The 22301-nt window shown below is 52.4% G+C and overlaps 2 protein-coding genes across 11 annotated transcripts in view; both read right to left on the reverse strand.

Moving 5' to 3' along the window:
• The window catches only part of SLC25A48 (solute carrier family 25 member 48), a 199014-nt gene that overhangs the window by 33212 nt on the left and 143501 nt on the right, over positions 1 to 22301 (reverse strand). For 8 of the 10 annotated variants that reach the window (XR_014309669.1, XR_014309670.1, XR_014309671.1 and 5 more), the window contains exons 1-2: positions 9410 to 9645; positions 4890 to 4933 (exon numbers count right to left, since the gene is read on the reverse strand). Coding sequence is in view for 4 of the 10 variants with exons in the window: in XM_082723284.1 (XP_082579410.1) it covers positions 4890 to 4933; positions 9410 to 9455 (90 nt within the window). In the remaining 6 variants the exon portion in view is untranslated. Of the gene's footprint in view, positions 1 to 4889; positions 4934 to 9409; positions 9646 to 22301 lie in introns of those variants that run through there. The other 2 variants (XM_082723286.1, XM_082723287.1) reach the window with 1 other exon arrangement.
• Positions 18994 to 21767, reverse strand: LOC309860946 (uncharacterized protein; the record flags this gene model as incomplete). The annotated part of the gene is made up of 2 exons (XM_082723371.1): positions 18994 to 20498; positions 21303 to 21767. 2 exons carry the CDS (start codon positions 21765 to 21767, stop codon positions 20217 to 20219), a joined length of 747 nt encoding a protein of 248 aa, XP_082579497.1. The 3' UTR covers positions 18994 to 20216.

Raw genomic sequence — 22301 nt, forward strand, 5'->3', positions numbered from 1 at the left:
TTTCATCTCTCACCGGGATGGTACGCTGGTTGCCTGTGGGTTTCCCCACTGGCTCCTGCTCCCTCTCAGTCCTTGGCCTGCGTCTACATAATAGTCACACTGATCACTTCTGACAAGAGCAGTTCGCTATTTACAGCTCACTGATGGCTTCCCACCAGACTCAGAGTAAACCTCCCACTCTCTACCAGTGTCAAAGAGGCCTGGGTTGGCACCAGGCCTGCCTCTCACCCCTGCATGTCCTTTCCTCCATGCCCCTGCCCTCTGAGCCCACCACGTGGTACATCCCCCAGTCCCTGGCCTCACTTTCCCCTCCCCCACCCTGCCTGAACTCTCCACCAGCTCTTCCTTCCCCCAGAAGGCTCTTCCTTCAGCTCCTGCTTATCCTTTGTGTCTGAGCTTGTCATATCTCTGTTTACTTTGGGTTTATTTGGGCTCCCCCTCTATGGCAGGGCTGTCTCATATTTCCCTCTTGTCCCCATGCTGAGCATGGCCCTGGCACATAACCCCTTTGCACCGGCTAAATGAGGGACTAGAAGGGAAGACATGGTGTCCTCTATTGGAGGTTGGCTCTTGTGACCAGGGGCATCAGTAGACAGGCATGGGGAGTCTGAGGAGGCTCTTAGAATTGTCAGGGCACCCCCTCTGAGCCTGGTAAGAAGGAACTCCAAGAACCACAGGAGCAGTGACCTCACCCTGCCCACCAGAACCCAGGGGTCCCTGAGGACTAAGACCCAGAGTGCAGCCTAACACGTCACACTAACAGCCTGAACTCAGTGTGTAGACAAGGAGCAAAGACTCTGGCAGAACACGTATCATAAAGGTGATGGTCTCTGAGGTGAAAATCACAGGAAATGTTTTTTCTGCCCTGAATGGTGTTTCATGTCTGACTTTCTTACGATAGACAAGGGTTACCTTCATTATTTTCAATTTACATTATTTAAAAAAATAATGTTAAGTATACAACTAATATGGGAATAAATTTTCTTAGTAAAAAAAAAAATTCAACATTCTCCCTCCTCAGTCCACCCTGCCCCCCTGCCTGAGCTAACCAGCATGGCTAACAGTGTGGCTACAAGCTTGATAGGCATTCTTCTCCATGGGCTTAGAGACCCCTACGGCCGTGGGAAATCCACAGCACTCTCACAGGCAGGACAGGTAAATGGTAGTGTATGTTTTATAAGTGTTATTTTCATAATCAAAGAAATGTAACCGGTGACTCATCCAACCAGTACGATTGAATGCCTGTTTTCCAACAGCCACTGTTCCACTCTCAGGAGACTTTCAGCAGTAGAGGAAACCAACTTCCTGGCCTTGTGGAGCTTAGAACTAAGTGGGGATGGGGAGAAAAAAGAGTCAATAGTAGGTAATTCCCAAGCAAATATCTATGTCTGCTGAGGACAAGTACCATGGCAAAAAAACAGACCTGGGGGTCAGAAGTGTGGGCTGATTGAGGGAAAATGCAGTATTTAACTTCTGGAGGTGAAGACATGGGGAAGGCACAGAGAGATGAGAAGCAGGCTCACACAAATGGGCAGATCCACAGAGCTCTACCTTGGGGTGGGGTATCCCCAGCCAGGACAAGAATGTAGGTGAAGAGACTTGAGCACAGGCCTCCCTCTTTCCCTTATTTAAGGCTGGTGTGGGGGTGATACTCTCCACTGGCCCCAGTGTGGGCAGGGCTGCCTCTGGGGACTGAATTCCCAAGAAGGTTCAAGTTCCACTGAAAAGCTCAAGGGCCCCAGTTACTCAAGCAAATCGTACATGAGGAAGCTCAACCTAGGAGTCAATCCCAGGTCACAGAGGAGTTTTAAAACCATGGAGCAAGGGTCTCCCAGCCATACTGAGCCCTTGGGAAGGCTGCCACGGAGGCCAGGTGCATGGCACACGCCTCTGGGGCCTCGGCTCCAACAGAGGCTGGAATTTAGTTGCAACAATTGCGTTCTTGGGGAAGTACGGGGCCTCTTCCAGAGCTTACCTCACAGAATCCCACAAATGCCATGCAGCCTGGACACTCTCCCCGTTTTACAAATGGAGAAAGCTAACTTCTTGTATTAGTTCTCCTACTGCTGCCATAACAAATTATGACAAATTTGGCGGCTTGCCACATGTATATTTCATTCCCTTACCAGTTTGCTGCTGGTCTAAAGGCAGCTGAGCCCCGATCAGGAAGTCCTGGGCATACTGCATCAGGCATACACCCCAAATGCACCAGCTGGGCCAAGAGGCATCTGAGAATCTGGATCCCAGCTTCAGGGCCACTGTGCAGCCAGGGGCTGGCCCTCCCACCAGTGATGGGGCAGTCATGGGCAGGAAAAGAGCCTCCGACCTAGGTTAGCAGCACAGGAGTTTTTAGCTTGGGTCTTCCCACGGCAAGCTCTGGGACCTCAGAGAAGTCCCAAGGCACTCGCAACACAAGACAAGCTTGTGTGTTCATCAGGATGGCAACGGTTCACTCATGACTCTGCCACAGGGACGATCTTCACAAGGGCCCTGCTGGGAGATGTTCTTTGCCCATTTTTCAGATGACGAAAGCAAGGCTCGGGGAGGTAAAGTGCTGCACCCTGGTCACAGGAGAGTAGGTGTGATGAGGGAGCAGGAGGCTGGCTGAGGACAAAGCAAAAGCTGGCGCCTTGCACCCCCTCTTCACCCGCTCCCCTCCATATGTGTGGCATTCCTCAGGCACCCATGACTGCCATAAAACGATAAATAGTTAACTTGCAGGGATCACAATCCTGCAGAACAGGAATCTCCCTTGCCCTACAAGATGTCCTAGAGACCTGAACAGGGAGGTTACCTTATCAATAGCACAAATTTCCAGAGGCGAATAACTCTTGGTTCCTGAAGCCCTAATGTCCCCCTCCCACCATAAACTGGAGGAGACTGGGGTAGAAAGGAATGTAAATGATAGCCAGATCATAATGCCCCACCAAGAATCCCCCATTATCTTGATGTTAGTGCTTGACCTAAAGACGACATTAATCAAGCCATAATGGCAAAGACTCCCCCCCCCCGGCACCTTGTAGACCCTCCCTAGCATGTGAGAACTCTGTCGAAATCCCCCATTCCTTTACCACCTCCCCCCAACTGTGGGGTATATAACATGCCCACATTCACAACCCGGGGCAGCAGCTCTTCCTGCCCACGGGTTCTGTCCCCGTGCTTTAATAAACCACCATTTTGCACCAATGACGTCTTAAGAATTCTTTCTTTAGTCGTCGGCTCCGAACCTCCTCACCACACCGAACCTGACTTAAGGTTCTGGGACTTCATCAGGTGGGCAGGCTGAGAATGCACTCCAGATTATTTCGACTCTAAAGCTCTTGCCTGGACCTTTCTAAGACAGGGACTGCAGAGAAAATGTAAGCCAGAAGAAAGGAAGGAAGGAGCATGTTCTGGGGAGTAACAAGGGCCCTGGGCCACATCCCTGGGCTGAGCCCAGGCCAGCCATACTTATAAGCTGGCATCACCAGGCTGGTACCCTGCCCAGGGAGATTCTCAGGCTGGGCAGAGACTGGATTTGATGTATCAGGAAGGGTTCCCTCAGAGACTCCAGGGGCAGAGAGGATAAGAGGAGGAGCACTCCAGCCTCTTCAGGTGGCCAGACTTGCCTCTGTGGGGAGAGGGCACCTTCAACAAGCCCCTGGCCTGGCGAGGGGTAAGAGAAGGATGCTCTACCAGAGAGACACAAGAGGCAGCTTGTGCCAGGAATGTAGCTGGAAGGCAGGGACTGGATTTGCCTGGTCTACTACTGATTCCTTGCTATCCCCATACCGTCTACACACAGAACATGTCCAGTATGCGAAAGTATGAGAAAAAGCAAGGCCCATATGGGGCTGATCCCCATCAAGAAGAAATCAGGCCTAGGCTCTGACCTAGGAGGGGTCCGCTGTCAGAGAGGGAGGAAGACAGGGCAGGGGGTGGAGGGGAGGCGGGTTGTGATCGTAGCAGCCATTTGGCGAGAGCCAGAGCAGCTTGTCTTAGCACACAATCCAGGCAACGTTTTAGATAAAACTGTGCAAGTCAAGGGTGAGAAGGCACTATTTGAGACCATGCCCCAAGGTATGGCTCTGTAGTCCTGTTCACCACAGAGGACAGGGAGAATATCCCTTTGTAGAGCGCCTCACTCCCTCACTCCTGCCCTCACTCCTGAATACTTTGACACCTGGAATGACCTCAGGCAAGCCCTTTGCCCTTCCTGGGCCAGCTTCTCTGTCCTCCGTAGAACAAAGGGTGTGGATGAGCTCCATGCCAGAAGGCCGTGCTGGGTCCTCAAACCTCCCCCACTTCCTGGAGTTATAATGGTTCCCTATTCCCAACCCAAGTCCACAGCCCTGCTCTGACAGTGAAGGCCTCCCAGGATGGAGTGCTGACCCACCTTTCCTGGTTTCTGATCTAGAGCAGCTTTCGCAAACCTGCTGCATCGGCCAAACTGGCCATGCTGGCTTTTCCCAAACGTGGCCTGCACATGGTGTCCTTACCTCAGTGTCTTAGCTCTAGCCTGGAGTATCTGTTCTCATAACCTGAAACCCAACCTTAAATTCTGGACTCAGCTGCTACCTCACGCCTGAAGCCTTTCTTGTTCCTTAGTTGCACAGAGACTGGCAGTGGATGCTTAGCATTGCCTTGGCTCCCTCCCTCACAGCCCATGAGAAGCTGGAGGCAGGTATGCAACATTCATAAAAACAAAATCACTGCCAAGTAACCAGAGGAGAGCAAGGATTCCAAACCAGTCCTCCCAGCACTCCACCCCACCCCCACCCCCAGGGTTGGCATAGAGAATCTGCCTTGGGCTGGAGACTGTCTTGGGATCAGCAAAGGCAGACACATTCCTGGAGACAGACTCACTCCAGGCCGCTTTCCAAGAGTAAAGGCAAACATGGCTGCTGTACCTTGACTGTGTCTAGAGGGTGGCCAACGATGACACTGGCTGCACCTGTTGATCAAAGAAGAAGAAGAGCTGGTCACTGACCCCTGGATTCCTCACATGTACCAGTTGGTTCTTGGGATAAGACAAACAGCTCGGGCACTCACATTCACTCATTCAGTCAATGCCCAGTTACCAGAGCCTCCCCTGACCCACTGCAATGTGCTAGGCACTGGCCCAGTCACTGAGGAAGGCAGAGAAAATGAAGTAAAACCTGGGCCCTGCCTCAAGAAACAAGCACCCCCAACAAAGGGCAGTGAAGTTGCTGGGACAACTGGTGATCCACATGCTTAAGAATGAAGCTAGACCCCTACCTCATGCCATATACAAAAACAAACTCAAGGGAGACTAAAGACCTTAATGGAAGCATTGAAACTATAAAAATCATTTGCTGAAACACAGGGGAAAAAACTTCATGGTCTTAGATTGGCAACAGATCCTTAGATAGAACACCAAAAGCACAAGTCACAAAAGAAAAAATAAATTGTATGTCACACAAATTAAAACTTTGTGTGCAGCAAAGGACACTATTAAGAAGGTGAAGACAAGTTATAGAATGGGGAGAAATATCTGCAAATCATATATGTGATAAGGGTCTTGTATCCAGAATTTATACGAAATACTTAAAACTAAAAAAAAAAAAAAAAAAGTATTTTTTTAAATGTAGGCTTCATGCCCAACATGAGGCTTGAACTCACAACCCTGAGATCCCAAGAGTCTCACATTCCACTAACTGAGCCATCCAGGTATGCCTCCCCATTCTTTTTTTTTTTTTTTTTAAAGCAAAGGATGGGAAGAGACATTTCTCCAAAGAAAATATACACATGGCCAAGGTGTACATGAAAAGATGTCTAAAACCATTAGACATTAGGGAAATGCAAATCAACATCACAGGGAGATTCCCCTTCATACCCATTAGAATGGCTACAATTATTTGTTTGTTATTGTTTTGTTTTGTTTTTTTTTTTCTTAAAGGCAAACAGTAAGTGTTGGTGAGGATATGGAGAGACTGGAACTCTTGCTCATTCCTGGTGGGAGTGTAAAATGTTGCAGCCACTGTGACAACGGTTTGTCATTTCTTCAAGAAGTGGAACAAAGAATTACAATATGACGCAGCAATTCCACTCCTAGATAGAGAGCTAAAAGATCGGACCACGGGCACTGGAACAAGTACATGAACACACATATTCACAGCAGCACTATTCGCAATGGCCAAAAGGTGGAAACAGCCCAAATGTCCATTAGTACATGAGTGGGTAAATGCAACGTGATGCTGTAAATCCTTGCAATGAATCCTGTTGAACATCAACGGGAATGAAGTGCCGATGCCCTTACAGTGTGGAGGAAGGGTACAAGAGGCCAGACGCAGAAGGTCCCAGGGTGTCTGATTCCATCTACTCTAATTATCCAGAACAGGCAAACCCACAGAGACAGAAAGCTGGTTAGGGGTTGTCAGGGCTTGAAGAGAGGGGAAATAGGAGTGCCTGTTTGATGGATCCAGAGACTTCTTTGGGCAGGAGGAAAATTTGAAACTAGACAGAGCTGACAGGTGCACAACACCATGAATGCACTAAATGCCACTGAATCGGATGCTTGAAAATGATTATTTCTAGGTTATGTGATTTGTGCCTCAAAAGGGGGGGGGGTGTGAAGAGAAAACATGGAAACGTTTTGGTTACCTATAGTTCAGTTTACTTCACTTTCTTTAGACCTCACTTCTAGCAGGTGTTGGTGGGAGTCATATTAGCACCTACCTCATGATTCCATTGCAAGAATGAAATGAGCTAGCAGAGTTCTGGCTCTAATAGGCTGTCACTATCCACTTTTAGTTGTTTTTTTTTAATTTTTTTTTTAGGTTTTTGTTTTTAAGAAGGCTTCTCTGACATGGTGATGGAATCTCTGGATTTTTCTTCTCACAGAAAAATGCCCATCTGCGCACACAGTTGCAAAGGCCTGAACAAATTCCCTGCCACGCTGATGAGGAGTGAAGCCTTTCTGTCTGCAGGGGTGATTTAACCAGGTAAGGCAGTCCTGGAATATGAGATGGGTAGAGGGGCAGAGGAAAAAGCTAACCCCAGAACAGACATGGGCTCTGTCTAGAACCTCCAGACCCTTCTCAGTCCCTCCTTCCCACAGAAGTGGGCGCAGGCAGAAAGGTGAGAGGCAGAAGGAAATGAGTATTCATTCTACAGGAGCCCCTCCCAGCAGGGAAGAGAGGACTTCTGGTCTCCAGATTCTAGTTGCTTCACTATGAGCATCCCTTAGCCCAGGAAAGCAGCCTCCGAGCCCACCTAGGGCCTGTATCTCCCTGGTCATTCATTAGCCCATGCATCTGAAAGCAGGGAATACAAAGATCAGAAATGGGACCATCAGGTCAGTGGTTTCCAGACCTTAGGGCCTCACAGACCAGTAAAACTTCCAACAAAATGTAAAGGATGTCATGGTGGGATTTTATCCTGCAAGTTCATTAAGAAAGAACACAGCTAGAGAGGAGTACAGGGGTTAGGATTGCCCTGGTACCAGGCTGTGTAGGTTGGATTCCAGGGCTCCAGCTAGATGCATGGCCTTGGGCAAATCACTGAATGTCTCTATGCACCCATTTTCTTGTTGGTAACATGAGGATGTAATAATGGTAGCTACCTCACTGGAGCTACAAAGAAATATACACCAATAGACATGAGACCATATACTGTCTGATTCAATTTGCATAAAATGCCAAGAAAAGGCTAATTTATCAAGCCAGAAAGTAGATTCAGAAAGTTGCCCAGAGGGAGAAGGAGGGCACGGAATTTAACTGTGAATGGGCATTAAGGATCTTACTGGGGAAGAAAATGTGCTAGAATGAATTTATGGTAACTGCCGCACCACTGGTAAGGTTGCTAAAAATCACCGAATTGTATACAAAACTGATGCATAAAATAACCTCAGAGAAGTCATTTTAAAATTACCTGTGGCACTTCAACAGCACCTGCTATCAGGTATGATCCTCATCCTCACTCCACGGAAACAAGAAAACCCCCAAATCAAAAGACAACAACAAAATGATAACATCAACTCGCAGAATAAAGGACAATCCACTATTTACTGTGTGACCTGGGGAGGGTCCCAGGATCATCAGAGACCTGGAGCTACTCGGACAGCCTTACCCTCAAATCCAGCCAGGGCAGCCCTTCTGAAGTTTGTCTGGCTATGCAAGCGGACAGCCTTAAGTAGGGACGGCTCTCCCTCAGAATAGCTGACAGTTGTTCAAAGAGGGCCCGAATAGGGCCAGTGGGCCCCTGGGTAGCACCCCTGACCCCATGGTGAGGTTAGAAGAGGGAGGTCTAGAAAGCCTGTACAAAAGAACTGCTTATAGTGAAAGGGACCTCCTGTGTTCATGACAGCAAGAAGCAGGGGCCCTGCAGTGGCGTGCTGGGGGACAAAGGCAGGAGGAACCTGGAAGGCTATCTGGTCTGTTGTTCTTTTTATCTGTTTCATTTTCATTTTCCTATAAATCTCCTGGTCCCCATTTCCAGAACACTTGGTGAGGCACAAACACACTAATTTATAGCCTCTGCCTCAGCACCTCAGGTTTTTGGTTTTGTTTTTGCTTTTGACTTTGGGTGGAGGTTGCAATTGCCAACATCCCTTTTTCGAGGATCCTCTTAGAATGGGCCAAAAGAAAGATAACCTTCTACAGTAAGTGCTAGTGCTTCTCATCCCCTCCCTGGGCCCCATCCATAGCTGTTAAAAGGAGAGAAATAAACCTACTGTAAAGAGATGATCAGAGAAGCAAGGAAATGCAGGCAACTCTTGCCCAAGCAAACCCATCCCGGGCCTAGCAGACACTGGCTCCAGGAGCGGCTTCAAAGGAAAAATGGCTCTAAGACTGCCGGGAGGAGAAACCGGACAGTCAGTGGATAAAAGCTGAAAACTAGAAGGGTTCCTCCTATCTGGCAATGGGCACCTGCAGCCAGGCGCTGGGCTCGCAGCTCTGCGCCCGCACCCTTCAGCCAGGGCGCCCTCTAGGGCCAGCCAGATCGCGAAGCCGGGCTCCCCATCCCGCGCCCGGGACAACCGCCACCCTCACCCAGAAGTTCTTGCAGCTGTGTCCTCAAACTCGGGCGCACACCCGGTCTCCGAAGGGTGTGTGCGCGCCGGGCACTCCATTGGCTGTCGGCTTCGACGGCAGGTTTAAAAGTTACCGGAGACAGTCCTCGGGATCCTCACTTTGAGGCAAAGCCGCAGCTCAGGGGGAACCTGCGACGCTGGCGGGGCAGCGGGCGAGGGACAGCGAGGCCAGCAGGCGCGGGGCGGTGGAGCACTCCGTGAGCAGGCGGCGAGCACGGTGTGCACCGGGTGGAGTCGCAGGGGTGCGGGGCGCCCAGACGTATCACGGCACGGTCTGTAAACTCGGCCGGGTCTCTGGTTTTCTCCCCGGCCCGGACGTATCCTGCAAGCACACTCACCTCCCGGAGGTTCCCTCCCATCCAGGCTGGGGCTCACCTCCGATCCAGCCCGCCGCGAAGTCCTCCAGCTGGAAGCTGCCCATGGCCGGAGCCGCGGCTCCTCGCACTCCCAGAGCCCGGTTGGTGCCCAGTCAGAGGCCGCGGCGCATGCCCCGCCGGCCCGCGTGTCGGGGGAGGAGGTGGGAGACTGGAGCGCACCCCAGGACCTCCCGCAAGCCCTGACTCGGAGCTGCGAGGCGGATCAGTAGCCGCGCTCACCTCTCCAAGCGCCCGCCGCCGCGGCTAGTACGCCCCCAGCGGACCTTAAAGGCGCAGCACCTCGCCGCTCCCGGACACTGGGTCCGGTGCGCGGGGTATTCCCTCAGTGTCCCCTTCTCCATCGTCCATGCCGGGCCACCTCACACCCTCCACGCCTCGAGGTGAAGATGCCGGCCCTGCCTTGTTCACACTTTCCTCCGAGACACTGCAAGAGATGTCAGGGACAGTTTTGCAAAATTCATTAGAGGTGGAAAGGGAGGCTTTATCCCAAGTCTAGAAGAACGTGATCACAAACACCAGGAGGTGATAGGATCATTTAAACCAGTGCTGGAGGACTTCTAACTGCGCAGGGAGCAGCTTAGCCCCAAGTCCTTAGTTTTCCGAGGAGCTGATTGAAAGCTAGGAGACAGTTCCGCTGTGAAAGACACAGGACACAATTTTGCAGGCCCTTTTTGGAGGTCAAGGACTCTTCCACCGCCACACCCTCCACACCCCTCTGGCTAGTCCCAGGCTGCAGAACCCTATCTATTCAAGAATAAAGAGTGTGTGGAAAGCACCTAGCCCCAAGTTAGACTCAAGTCAGCTCAAAATAAATACTTGCTATCTGGATGTCTTCAGGCCAGAGTCTGTGCCCAGGGCCTTGTGCATGGTTCCACTCCTCATGGTTCCTCCTCCTCACAGCAGCTGGGAGCAGGTATTAGGGTCACCCCCGCTATGGGTCAGTTCTGTGTGTCTGCCTGGCCTCCCAGCAGAACCCAGCGATTCCATCAAACACTAACCTAGGTGTCGCTGTGGAGGTATTTCTATAGATGAAGTTAAGATCCCAAACCAGGTGACTTTAAGTATGGGAGCCTATCTCTGATAATCTGAGTGGGTCCCACCCAATTCGTTGAAAGGCCTTAAAAAGCAAAATGGAGAGGCACCTGCCTGGCTCAGTGGGAAGAGCATGAGACTCTTGATCTTGGGTCTGGAGTTTAAGCCCCTGTTAGGTGTAGAGATTATTTTAATTAATTAATTGATTGATTGATTGATTTAATTAGTGGCACCTGGAGGCTCAGTCGGTTAAGCCACTGCCTTTGGCTCAGGCCATGATCCCAGGGTCCTGAGGTTGAGCCCCACATCACACTCCGTACTCAGTGGGGAGCCTTCCACTCTGCTGGAAACCCCTTGTTTGTGTTCCCTCACTTACACACTCTTTCCCTCTCTCTCAAAAAAAGTTAATATTAATTTTTTTCATTAAAAAAATTTTTTTTAAAGAGCAAAATGGAAGCTTCCCTGAGGAAAAAGAAATTTTGCCTGTGGAATGCAGTGTCAGCTCCTGCCTGAATATCTCCAGCTTTCCAGCCTGTGCTCCAGATTTCAGACTTCCTAGCTAGACCCCACACTTAAGGTAACATATATACGTCCCCTGCTGATTACTGCCCCAGTGGAACCCTGTGTGCACCTGACACGGCTCTGACATCACTGATTCCAATCAGCCGTGGGCTTTCTCTTCTGTCTCCCAGCCCCAGGAGCTGATGCTTACTGCCTTCTCAATCATGTCCCATGCAAGCAAACACCTGGACATTCAGGGTCGTGTCAGCTTTTCAGATAGAGCTTTCCAGGGGCCAAGCTCCCCTCAGATCCAGGCTCAGCCTACACTGTGTGCTCTGGGCCACCCAGGAAGGTTGAGAGGTTTTCCTCTGTCCCTCAAATATCTTCTCTGCAGGTAGGCTCTGCACCCAGCCAGAACCCAGCTGGAGGTCCATGCTCATTGGGGCAGGTAGCCTGCCTATGTGGAGGTGCTTATGGTGCAGTGGGAGTTCCCTGACCTCCTTCCAAGGAGGAAAGTGATTTGATGCTGGTTTCCAGCAGAATACCAGCCCTGGAACCCCTCACAGTGAAGGTATGGTCTAGAAGGGGCCTCTTCTGGGTCTGCTCTTTATCCTGCTAGCACGTCTATGTCACCTCCTCCAGTCCATCATGCAATAGCCACCCAGGCCTCCTTCTTCCAAAGCAAGACAAAGTCTGGCCACTGAGGCTTGCTGATAAGGGCCAAGAAGCCTGCTGAGGAGTCAGGGCCCACCATGAGCATTGACCCCCAAGCTGTGCCCTACCTACCAGGCCTGAGCTATGTGCCAGAACAGTTCCAAGACATGAATGGTCTCCCAAGATGGGCCCTTTTGTGGGTTCAGCACTGAACAAGTCAACCGGTGGACAGGCCCACTGTCTCGGAGGACCACCAGGCCAATTGTTGTTCCTCAGTCCTGTGTCAGCAGTAACTGGAAGGTCCTGAGTTGGCAGGCAGTGGCTCTGAAAGCTACTGCTTAAACTGCTAATGAGTGCAGCAGAATGGAAGGAGTGGGCTCTTTTCCAGAATCAACCACTGTGTTCCATTCCCAGAGAAGTGCCATAAATCTACCCATGAGGCACATCACCCGACAGGGAGGGGCAGGACCCAGGTCCAATGGCAGTCACGGGGCTGGCCTAGAGCAAGCCAGACCACTAGGCTGGGGACCTGGCAGAAGGCTCACTCTTGAGTAGTGGGTCTGGTCTGTGGCTGACTTCTGGTTTCCCTGCTTGGGAGCATTTGGAATGCTATCATGCACATTTATATTCTACCCTTGCAAGAGAGAGGTTTTGGAAACTGAGGCACAGAGAGATCAACTCCCTGGGTTGCTAGGGCCAGAGAAGTCCCCATTTCCTTTCTCCCTCAACTCTTCCCAACAGGTACCCTCCTGGAGCGATTCCTGTTGCTGTGGGGTATGCACGTGGGATGTGCTGCTAACACCTGACAGCCAGCGGCCCACTTCCCACCTCTTGCTTGCCTTTTCAGGTGATGACTTTCCTGAACACCTACTATGGGCCTGTCTCCATTCTTGGGAGCTGTCAGAGAGTAGGCAGTCTGAGTTGCTCATAGGAGGGCAACGGTGAGAGCCCTGGGGAGGGAGCTGTGTGCCAGGCAGCTGTCAGGGAAGCCTCCAGGCTTCCTCTCTGGGCTACACCCAGTCTATCCAGCCTCAAGGCTCTGCCTCCTCAAGGCTCTCTAGGCCAAGCCCTCCCCTCCCACCCCCTGACCCCTGCACCTGCCATGCCTGAGCCACACATGCCTGAGCCACACAGTCCTGAGCCAGCTGCTCCTGCCTCACGGTCTGTGGCTGTGACCCTGCCTCCTGCTCTCTTCCCTTCTGGAAGCCCAGCCCTGCTCAGCTTTCTCCCCTTCTCTGCTGTTCTGCTCTCCCTCCTTGGTGCTTCCACCCCCGTGGAACATGTGTGCACAGTCATATGTGGAAAGCAGGTGGGGTTTAGAGGACCTCCATGAGGTCCTCAGGACCCTCATCAACACCCTGGCCCAACCATGTCCGCATCTCTCCACTCACAAGCTCCACATCTCATTTCCACTCAGACCTCACACCTTTCTTTACCCAACACCTCTACCTGGGTAGCCCCATGTCATCTCTGATGTGACATGTCCCTTGATGAGCTATGTAACCCCAAGTATTCCTATTTTCCCGAGTATTCCTCTTTTCCCAACCAGCCAGTCACCCCACCCATACCCTGGGTGTTGTCTCTGATTCCTCTCTCTGCCCCAGGCCTCTTCCCAACAGCCATCTCCTCCTTGGTGCTGACGCTCAGCCCTTTCTGGCCTCTCCCTATGTGGCTGAGCCCAGGCCTGTGCCACTGCCTGCCTAGATGAGGGTGACAGAGGCCCTCTGCCCCATCCCCTGTCTAGCCCCCCACTGCTGCCACAGTGAGCTTCTGAAGCCTTGCATCCGCTCTGGCCCTCCTCTGTTGAGGGACCTCCAATGATTCCCCATGGCCTTGAGCATAACTCCAACACCCCAGCTCGGCATGTGGGCCTGGATCTGACAGCCTTTCTACTTCTTACTTCCTACCATCTCCCCTCAGACTCCCCCACTTCTTAGCACCCCCACCTCAAGCTGGACAACATGTCCTCTAAATCCAACCTGCTTTCCACATATGACTGTGCACACATGTTCCCTTCCTGTGAATGCCTTCCCCTCAGCTTCTCTAGCTAACCCCTCTACCTGACCCATTTGAGACTCAGCTCAGCCCCCACCTTCTCCTGTCACACATTCTGTGAAGCACTCACCACCATGCTCTGCCCTGGATCCGCTCTCTCTCAAGTGTATTTCCAGAATATCCTGGGCCTATCCATATCATAGCTGCTACACTCTAAAGGTTAGTCTGTCTTCCTAAGAACAGGGCAGTGCCTTATTCTCTTGTAAACCTGCAGTGCCTGGCACAGGCCTGGTGGCCAGTCACCACTCAGTGGGCTGTGGAAAAGGAAAGGCTGTGGAGCAGAATTCTGAAAGGCTTCTTGACTGCAGACAGCCTCAGAGGGGGCCCAGATAGAAGGCAGAGCATGAGAGGCCCTGGTCCTTTCTTGGCATGTCACAGAAGCCTTGCTTCCTTCAGGCCCTCAAAGCTACCAGATGTTTTTCCACCTCCAGGCCTTTGCCTTAACCAATCCTGCTTGTGGCTCCCTCCTTTTGCTTTTCTAGAGGAGAGCTTCCACTTCCTTCAGGCCTAAGGTGAAACATCCTCTTCATAGAGGGCTCTCCAGGCCCCTGGGCCAAGGTCAAGTCCTTGTCTCTCTCAAGGCATCCTTATTTCTCATTCTACCCCTTACCATGTTGGTCAGTCCTTGAGCAATGCCCAGGAAGCCTCGGAGCAAAGGACTCTTCTGAATCACCCACCACCACTGCGTCCTAAGCCTTGGCCATGGAACAGATGAACGGGAATTCCTGATCGCTGAATGCAAATGAATTAAGTGGAAACACATGTGTATGTTGTATTTTTCTTTGGGCATTTGTACCTGCTGCATCCATCCTGTACTGGTCTCAGACAATGGGAGGTCTCTGGTTCCTTCCAAATCTAATGGAAAGGGAAAGAGCATATGGTGGTTTTTAAGGTGCTGTTTAAACTTCTCACTTGGGGCGACATACCCTTCATTATTGACAGTGGTTTGGGAAAGCAAACAACTTCAAAGCATGTTCAGACTGTATTTGAATCAGCATTAAATCAACTTGACTCAAAGTCAAGAAACAAGAGTTGCAGGGCTGGGAAGGGGCAAAGCAGCCACTGGGAGACTGGGCAGCCTAGGCTCTGCTTCTGGTGCTGCTGCTGCCTCCCTGGGCCTCGTGGGCAACTCCAGCCCTCAGTTTCCCTTCCTGTCTTTTGGAGAGTACAGATAACTTCCACCATAGGCAGTAACCAAAAAGTATAAAATTCTGGGCCACCGTGACACCGGCTATGCGTGTCTTATCAAGACGTGCCAGCAGAGTGCGCTGCTGTCCAGCACTTGGGACTCCCAGGAGGAAAAAACCAGCTTGGCCGCTCCAGAGGGAGTTTCCGGCCCAGATTCCTCTGCCCTGGGGCTGGCAGTGCATACACTTGGGCAGTGAAAGAAGAGCTGAGCTGGGAGGCTCGCAGGGATATGAAGGTGCCAGAGGGGACATCTGAGGGGACTGAAGAGGATCCATCTGAGGCTGTGAGGAGCTCACGGTACTGGGAGGGAGAATGCCACAGTAAAGAGAGACGACACCCCCAATCGCTTCACCTGCCTTGATTCAACAAGACAGCAAATGTACCAGGGTCTTTTTTTTTTTTAAACCAGGGCTCCAAGCTGGCCCAGTACTCTATGCTCCACTTCCAACATCTCACTGTATTCTGTGAGTAAATTCCCCATTTTATAGCTCAGAGGAGTAAGGCTCAGGGAGGTTAAGCAATTTCCCCAGAGCCACACAGCCAGTGAATGGAGGATTATACACCTGCTGTATGACTCCAGGGCCTAGCTCTTAACTAGAGTGCTGCCTCTTGGCCAAGACGCAGAAAGTGGAGATGACTTTTTCCAAAGCCCTTGCTTGTCCCTATCCCTGCCCTAGCCCATCTGCATAAATGTCCTAACTTCTGTGATTAATTTCCCCACCATCAATTAGATGGTATGAATATTTGCCAACCACACTCATATTCTTAGGGCTTCTGCAGCAGATGCCCCAGTAATCATGGGGAATGCCCTGGGATATCCTCTGTCCGGTTCTCCCTGATAGACTCCCCTGGGCTGAGCTGGTTCTGTGCACATCTGAGAGCAAGGAAAGCCTGGTCCACCTTGGGCTTTTCTTCTCAACTCCTGGACATCAGTGGTCTGGTGCTGAGGACATGTGGAGGCTGGGCAGGTCAGGGGACCAGGTAGATCTACAGTGGATGGGTTTCTATGGGAGGAAAGGATGGAGGGGTGGAAGGATCCAGAACAGCAGTTGCGACCACATCCCAAAGCCTCTGCTGAACACCTACTGGGGACCAACCTGCCAGGGATACAGGGGGCTTGAGATGCTGACAGCAGGAGAGAAGTTTGTGCTGAAGATGTGTGGCCAAGCTCTGCCATGTGGTAGGTCTCCCCAGCATGCGTTTTTCAAACATCAGATACAGGGTCCTGTAGGGGAGGCCAGGAAACCCACTACTTTGGATGATCTGAAAAAAATACAGGCCAGGAGGGACAGAAGAATGTCTTGAGGACACACTCAGAACCCTCAGGAGGGAGGTGACCTCTGGGTGGATCCTAAGAGACAACCTGGGCTTTGACTCATGAAGGTAGTAGAGAAAGGCAGGTGGGCAGAGGCAAGAGCCTGAGTAATGCCAGCCAGGGACGGCAGGACACCCTGAGGAGCCTTCTTGCTGTGGGAGGGGAGGCTGAAGGCTTGGGAATTTTAGCCAGCAAACTGACTGTAGGTAGTCTCAGTCTTCGTGCTGCTCCCTGTGAGGGGACAGAGGACCCGTCTTGCAGCCATCTGCATCTCACCGAGACAAACCTCCCTGGCCCAGGCTGAGGGTGGCTTGGGCTCCTTTAAAATTAGCTTTTGCTCTCAGCAAGGACCTGGTCATCTTGTCCCCAAAAAGCGGAGGCCTGTGCTGGTCAAGCCTCTCAGAAGGGCTATGATCTCCCTCCCCACACTTGCCTGGGCAGTTCACTGTCACACCAGGACACGCATACCTGAATGCCCTCTGCATGAGGGTGGTGGCCAGGGAACAGGCAGGCAGGAACCAGGACCATCAGTACCTTCCACGCCCAGGGAGAGCACAGTTCTTCCCACTTGCTGTGCATCACCTTAAGGAGAGCCACAGGGTGTGATAAAACCCACAGCTCTGAACCCACCCAAATCCTACTGTTCTCTGCTCCAGGGTCCCTGTGAATGTGGCAAAGAACAAACTTCCCATTGCTGAGAGAGGAGAGATTTTAAAGAACTCCAAAGACATCTCAATTTTGTATAAAGCACAAAGGAAAAATTTAAAAGAACAAAATCCCAAACCATACGGATTAGATTAGAAAAGAGAGATTTGCTAAGTGCCAAAAGCTGTGGCCAGGGAGCAGGCTCAGGGGAGCCAGCCCTAAATGAGGTACAAGGCCCCTTGGGGCCCAGGCAGAAGGGAAGCCACCCACTGCCCCCACGCCTGCAGCTCTCCTGTGACAACAGTCGGCTGCCTGTCCTCCTCAGGGTGACTGCCAGCCACAGCCCTACCTTCTTCCTCCAGCATGCCAGCCACAGTGAACAAGCTCACTCCTGCTGTGAGTCACCAGAATTGGGCTCTGTATCTTGTATGACAGCATTTCGGTAGCCATGTCCAGGAGGACACTCACGTTCACCATTCATGCCCTTGTGAAGTCTCTCCACACTGAATGACAACACATCAGCGCGATCAACAGAGTATGCCAAAGGTAACAAGCCGTGACTCTCGAAGCTTGCTGGGAATCAACATTACAGCTCTGCCTTGGTCTCTGGGATCACTTGCTCTAGGGGAAGCCAGTCACCATGCTGGGAGGCCACGCCACTGCCCTGTGGCGAGGCCCACAAGGGGAAGGACGGAGGTCGTCTCTCAAATCACCGGCACCAATTTGTCAGCTGTGGGAGTGAGCAAGCAGAGCCTCCAGCCCGTCCAGCCTTCAGATGACCGCAGCCCTGGCCAATACACTGACGGCAGCTTCACGAGACAGCCCAAGCCAGAGCCACCCAACCAAGCTGCTGCCAGGTCCCTGACCCTCATAACTGGGAGAAAATATGTGTATGTCATTATTTTAAGCCACTAAGTTCTGAGATGACTTATTATAGAGAAATCGATATCTGAGAGATGGTAAGCATCATGTTATGATCTAAACGTAACAGTCAAGGGCATGGGGTCTAGATAAGACACATTCACAGCCAAAATCTACTGTTTGCTGTGTTCTTCCTTCAGCCACTTAATCAACCTGCATTTTGACATTCTCATTTGTGAAATGGGAGCACTAATCACACCTAAATGAAATCATTCTTCTTTAAAAATTTTTCAAAGATTTTTATTTGAGAGAGAGAAAAAGAAAGCACGAGGAGGGGAGGGACTGAGGGAGAAGCAGACTCCCGCTGAGCAAGGAACCCAATGCAGAGCTGGATCCCAGGACCCTGGGATCATGACCTGAGCCAAAGGCAGCCTCTTGATGGACCAAGCCACCAAGACACCCCTAAATGAAATCATTCTTAACTCATCATCAATGCCCATGAGTGCTCAGCCCCATGGCTGGCACACAGCAAACACTGGAAGTTAGCTGGCGCTTATCCTTTTTATGGCCTCGGTGTCCTGACATGTGTTTGGGCATGTGTCTGTGTCAGCACAGAACTCCCAGCCAATGCCACCTGGACCAATGAGCAGCAAGCCACCTGCTCTTCCACATAAGCCCATTCCTTCACCCGGGACCTCTTCTGCCCCAGATCCTTTCTGCGAACCCCTCGCTCCAGAAATCTCTCAGTCCTGAAACACGGGAGGTTCTCTTCAGCATGCGAGCCAGTCAGGCTCATCCGGCTCCCTTGGGAGTGCTGGCAGGTGGCCCTGCTGAAGCCTGGGAGGCCACTCGCATGGGAAGAGGAAGCCACATGGCCGACCCAGCTTGGACTGCACAAGGAGAGAGTTCTAACACGCAGCCAGACACTTCCCAACCCAGTCCGTTTCTCTGAGGGCAGTGAGAGCCCAGAGATGCCAGCTGGCTGGCCCCAGCCCTGTGGAATGTGAAAGGGGAAAGACCAGTCACCCCCTCCAAGAACAAAGCCAAGGAGTTGTGCTCGCTTCGGCAGCACATATACAAAGCCAAGGAGCCTTCCAGCAAGGGCACCTAAATGTCTTCACCCTACTGTCAACCCAACCCAAAGGGAAGTCATACAAGTGCCTCAGAAAAAAATTTTTTTTAAGTGCATTTTAAAAAAAGAAATTCTTGGATGTGACTGAAGTACAACCGACTGATTTCTAGCGTGCGTCCTCTCAACTTTGCCACCCTCGGGAAGACTGGGGAGCCGGTAAGGGTGTCTTCCTGGGTGGAGGAGGAACAGGAATCCAGCCATCAGGGGTGTACGGGTCAGAGGGGAGGGGAAGGGACATGAGACCAGTGCCACGGGACAGAGTGGCTGTGAACGTGGGTACCAAGAGGCTGTTTCGAACAGGAGCCAACGTTCACAGTCCCAGAGGAGGGGGGTCACGTGCTGTCATCATAAGCACGTGCTTCAGCCTCAGGGCCATCTGCCATGCTGTGGGGTAAGCCTGGAGTTTGGGGTCAAGGCTGGGGCACCAGGAAATGTTATCCCCAGTGGTCGGCGAGGCCGGTCCTTGGTAGACATGTGTTATGCTGCTTTCCCCTGCTTGCTGCTCCAAAGCGCAGTGAGCCAGGCAAGGGAAGGAGGCCTGTGGGGGAAGGCAAGGTGGGATGGCCTCCAGGGAGCATGATCGGTGGCAGCTGGCTCTTTCCTTGCTGTGTGAAGACTCACTGAGGAACGGTGTAAAAGAAAGGGTTTTAAGTACTCAGGCCCCGAGGACAGGCATGGGTATGAATCCCAGCTCCACTATTGGTGAGCTGTGTGAGCCCAGGCCTGCAGCCCACCTCTCTGAGCCTGTTTCTTTAACTGGAGGATAGAGTTGACCCAGTGTCTATCCCTAACCCACAGCAAATACTCTACACATGGAAGCTGCATTTGTATTTCTCCAAACTTTCCCAGTAGGGCATCAATTCCAACCCTCGTAATGCGGTGACTTAGCTCTGGTCTGTAGCCCTCCATTGTTTGGTGGACCCTGCTCTCTGCCCTGAGCCTGGAGCTCAGGCTAGAGCAGAACCAGGACCGTGGGGAGGTCTGAGTGGTGGGCCAGACTGACATCCCCTTTGTGGAGCCACTTTTGGGCTGCTGCACTCCATTAGTCATCAGGAGGTTTTTCTGGCTAGCAGACCCAAGGGAGCCCCCTGGGCTGGGGGTCACTTCCTGAGCCTGTGGCTGCAAGGGGGCACAGATTGAGCCTCTCAGTTCCTTGGAGAGAAGGCAGCTCCCAGGCCTGCTGAGTCAGACAGTGGTGTAGAGCTACACACTGGCAGGGCACAGGGTCCCCTTGTTTGCCCCCCCCAAGTAGACTGAGGGGGATGGTAGGGCCTGCCTGCCTTTGCGCTCCTCCTGACCTCTCTGTGGGTCCTAGGCACTGAGGCAGGAGGTCCCAGGCCAGTTCGGGGAGCCTCACCCCCAGCCACCTTCACCTCTTGCTGAGCAGGTACTGGGGCCCATTCTTCAGGGGCTCCTGCTCCCTCACACTCTTGTGGCAGCAGGCCTGGGCAGCTCCCCTGCGGGCTCCCGGCTCCCGGACAGAGAGGAAGGAGGCCCAGGGCTGGTATGCAGCTTCTCCTCAGGGGTTCTGTAGTATGGCACGAATCCCGAGGCACAAAGGCCGGGGCCCCTGAAGGCAGCATCACTGGAGAGAGGGACAGTCAGGCTGCTGTCATGAGAGTGACCGGCCGAAAGCAGCAGGATGGGACAGCAGGGTGGTGTAGAGAAGGACCCGGGGAGGACGCCTGGGCTTGCTGAGGCAGCCTGTATGGGAAGGAGACAAGAGGGTGAGCCAGGCCCGCAGGTCCAGCTGGAAATCCAGGACTGGCCTTGGGCCTGCAACTGCCCAGCAGCGGTAGGGTTAGAAGGCTGGCCTGTTCTATAGACCGGGTGACACTAAGCAGGGTCATCTGCCCTTCTGGGCCTCCCTGCAAGGAGGAGTGCATCCAGCATTAGAACCCACTCATCCTGCCTGCCCTGTCTTTGCAGTCAAGGCATTGCACCCAGCTTTGTGGTGCTGCTAGTGGCTGGTAGTGACATGCCAGGGTGCAGGCTTGGGGTCAGATCCCAGGTTTGCTCTCGCTAGCAATGTCTTTGGCCAGTCATTTAACTTCTCCGAGGCTCATTTTTCTCATCTGTAAAATGGGAATAACAATCAGGCCTCTCTCACAGGACTATTACTAGGACAAGTGAGATGAGGCACAGGAAGCATCTGTCTGGATGCCGAGCAGGTCATGAGGACTAAGATGTTCCTGTCCAGGAACACAGGCTAAGCCTGGTGTAATCAGCGTATTACTGTATGTAAGTCTCACTGAGGCTCTGAGAGCAGCTGTACTATTATCTCTCTTCTGCAAGGAAATTGAAGCTCAAGGGGCTTAAAAACATTGCCCCCCCCCCACAAGTCGCTGAGCTGGGATGAAGCAAGGTGGTCTGTGTCCATTCTCTGTACACTTTGTTCTGGGAGCCCCAGCAGACCGCTGTAGTGGTGCTGGCCTGGCTTACTGGGCTAGATCCCAGGACAGAGGTCTAAAGGATGCCAGGGTCCCCTCCCCATACTCCACCACTCACAGAGCACTGGCAGCTGACAGTCATCCTGCAAACGCAGCCAGTCAGGACCTCCTTCCTGGTGTGCAGGTGTTGGGAGCCCCCATACAACCTATCAGGAAGGACCAGGCTGGGAAAACTCTCCTCCTTGGAGCGGTAGTAAGGGAAGAAGCCGCTGGGTGGTTCTGGGTCCTCAGAGAATGGCGCCTCTCTGATGTTCTGGTCCCTGCAAACCTTGGGCAGTGGGGCTGGCTCCTCCACAGTCAGGAGGTTCCCATAGGTGCGGAAGAAAGGCAGGTACTCCGAGGCCACCAGGGAGCCACAGGGGAGATCTAGGCTGCTGAGAGGCTCACTGCCTCTGGAAGTGCTGGCCTGGAGATGCTGGGACAGGGGCTCTGGGCTGTCCTCCTCCAGGAGGCTCTGGGAGACCGAGACCCAGAGCTCAGACTCACAGCTCTTCTGGGATGATTGGGAAGAGAAGGGTTTCATCTGTTACGGCAGCCCAGTTTCCCTGCCCCTGAGCTTCCTCCCCATTCCTGCTGACACTGGAGGCCAGAGGGGTCTTTCTTTCCAAAGTATAAACCTGAGTGCAGCTCTCCTTGTTAGAACCCAGCAGGGGCAGCCAGCCATGAGTAGGTTACCCAAGAGTCCTGGAGGATCTGGCCTCGCCAGCATCTGCACTCTGCCTTGCATCCCTCTCCACTGATTGCTCTACTCTCTACACACCAGTCTGCTTACCCTTCCTCAGTCACGCTAAGCTTGGTCCAGCTTTAGGGCCCATGCCCAGATCTGCCTTTCACCTATCAGTTCAGAGGAACCTTCCCAACCCCAGCCTCCCTCACCCCTGCTTTGAGTCCTAACCACTTCCCCCCTCACATCTCCCACACTGGAACGTTCTTGCTCTGTGGTCTGCCTGTTCCGGTGTGTGGTGGTCTTGTCTGTCTGATGTTCCTGGCTCATTGCAGGCTGGGCTAATCTCCTAACTCTCACACCATCTCAAATTCCCTTCATTGTCCAGTCCAG

The sequence above is a fragment of the Mustela nivalis genome, assembly GCF_964662115.1.
Source record: "Mustela nivalis genome assembly, chromosome: 3".
Lineage (NCBI taxonomy): Eukaryota > Metazoa > Chordata > Mammalia > Carnivora > Mustelidae > Mustela > Mustela nivalis.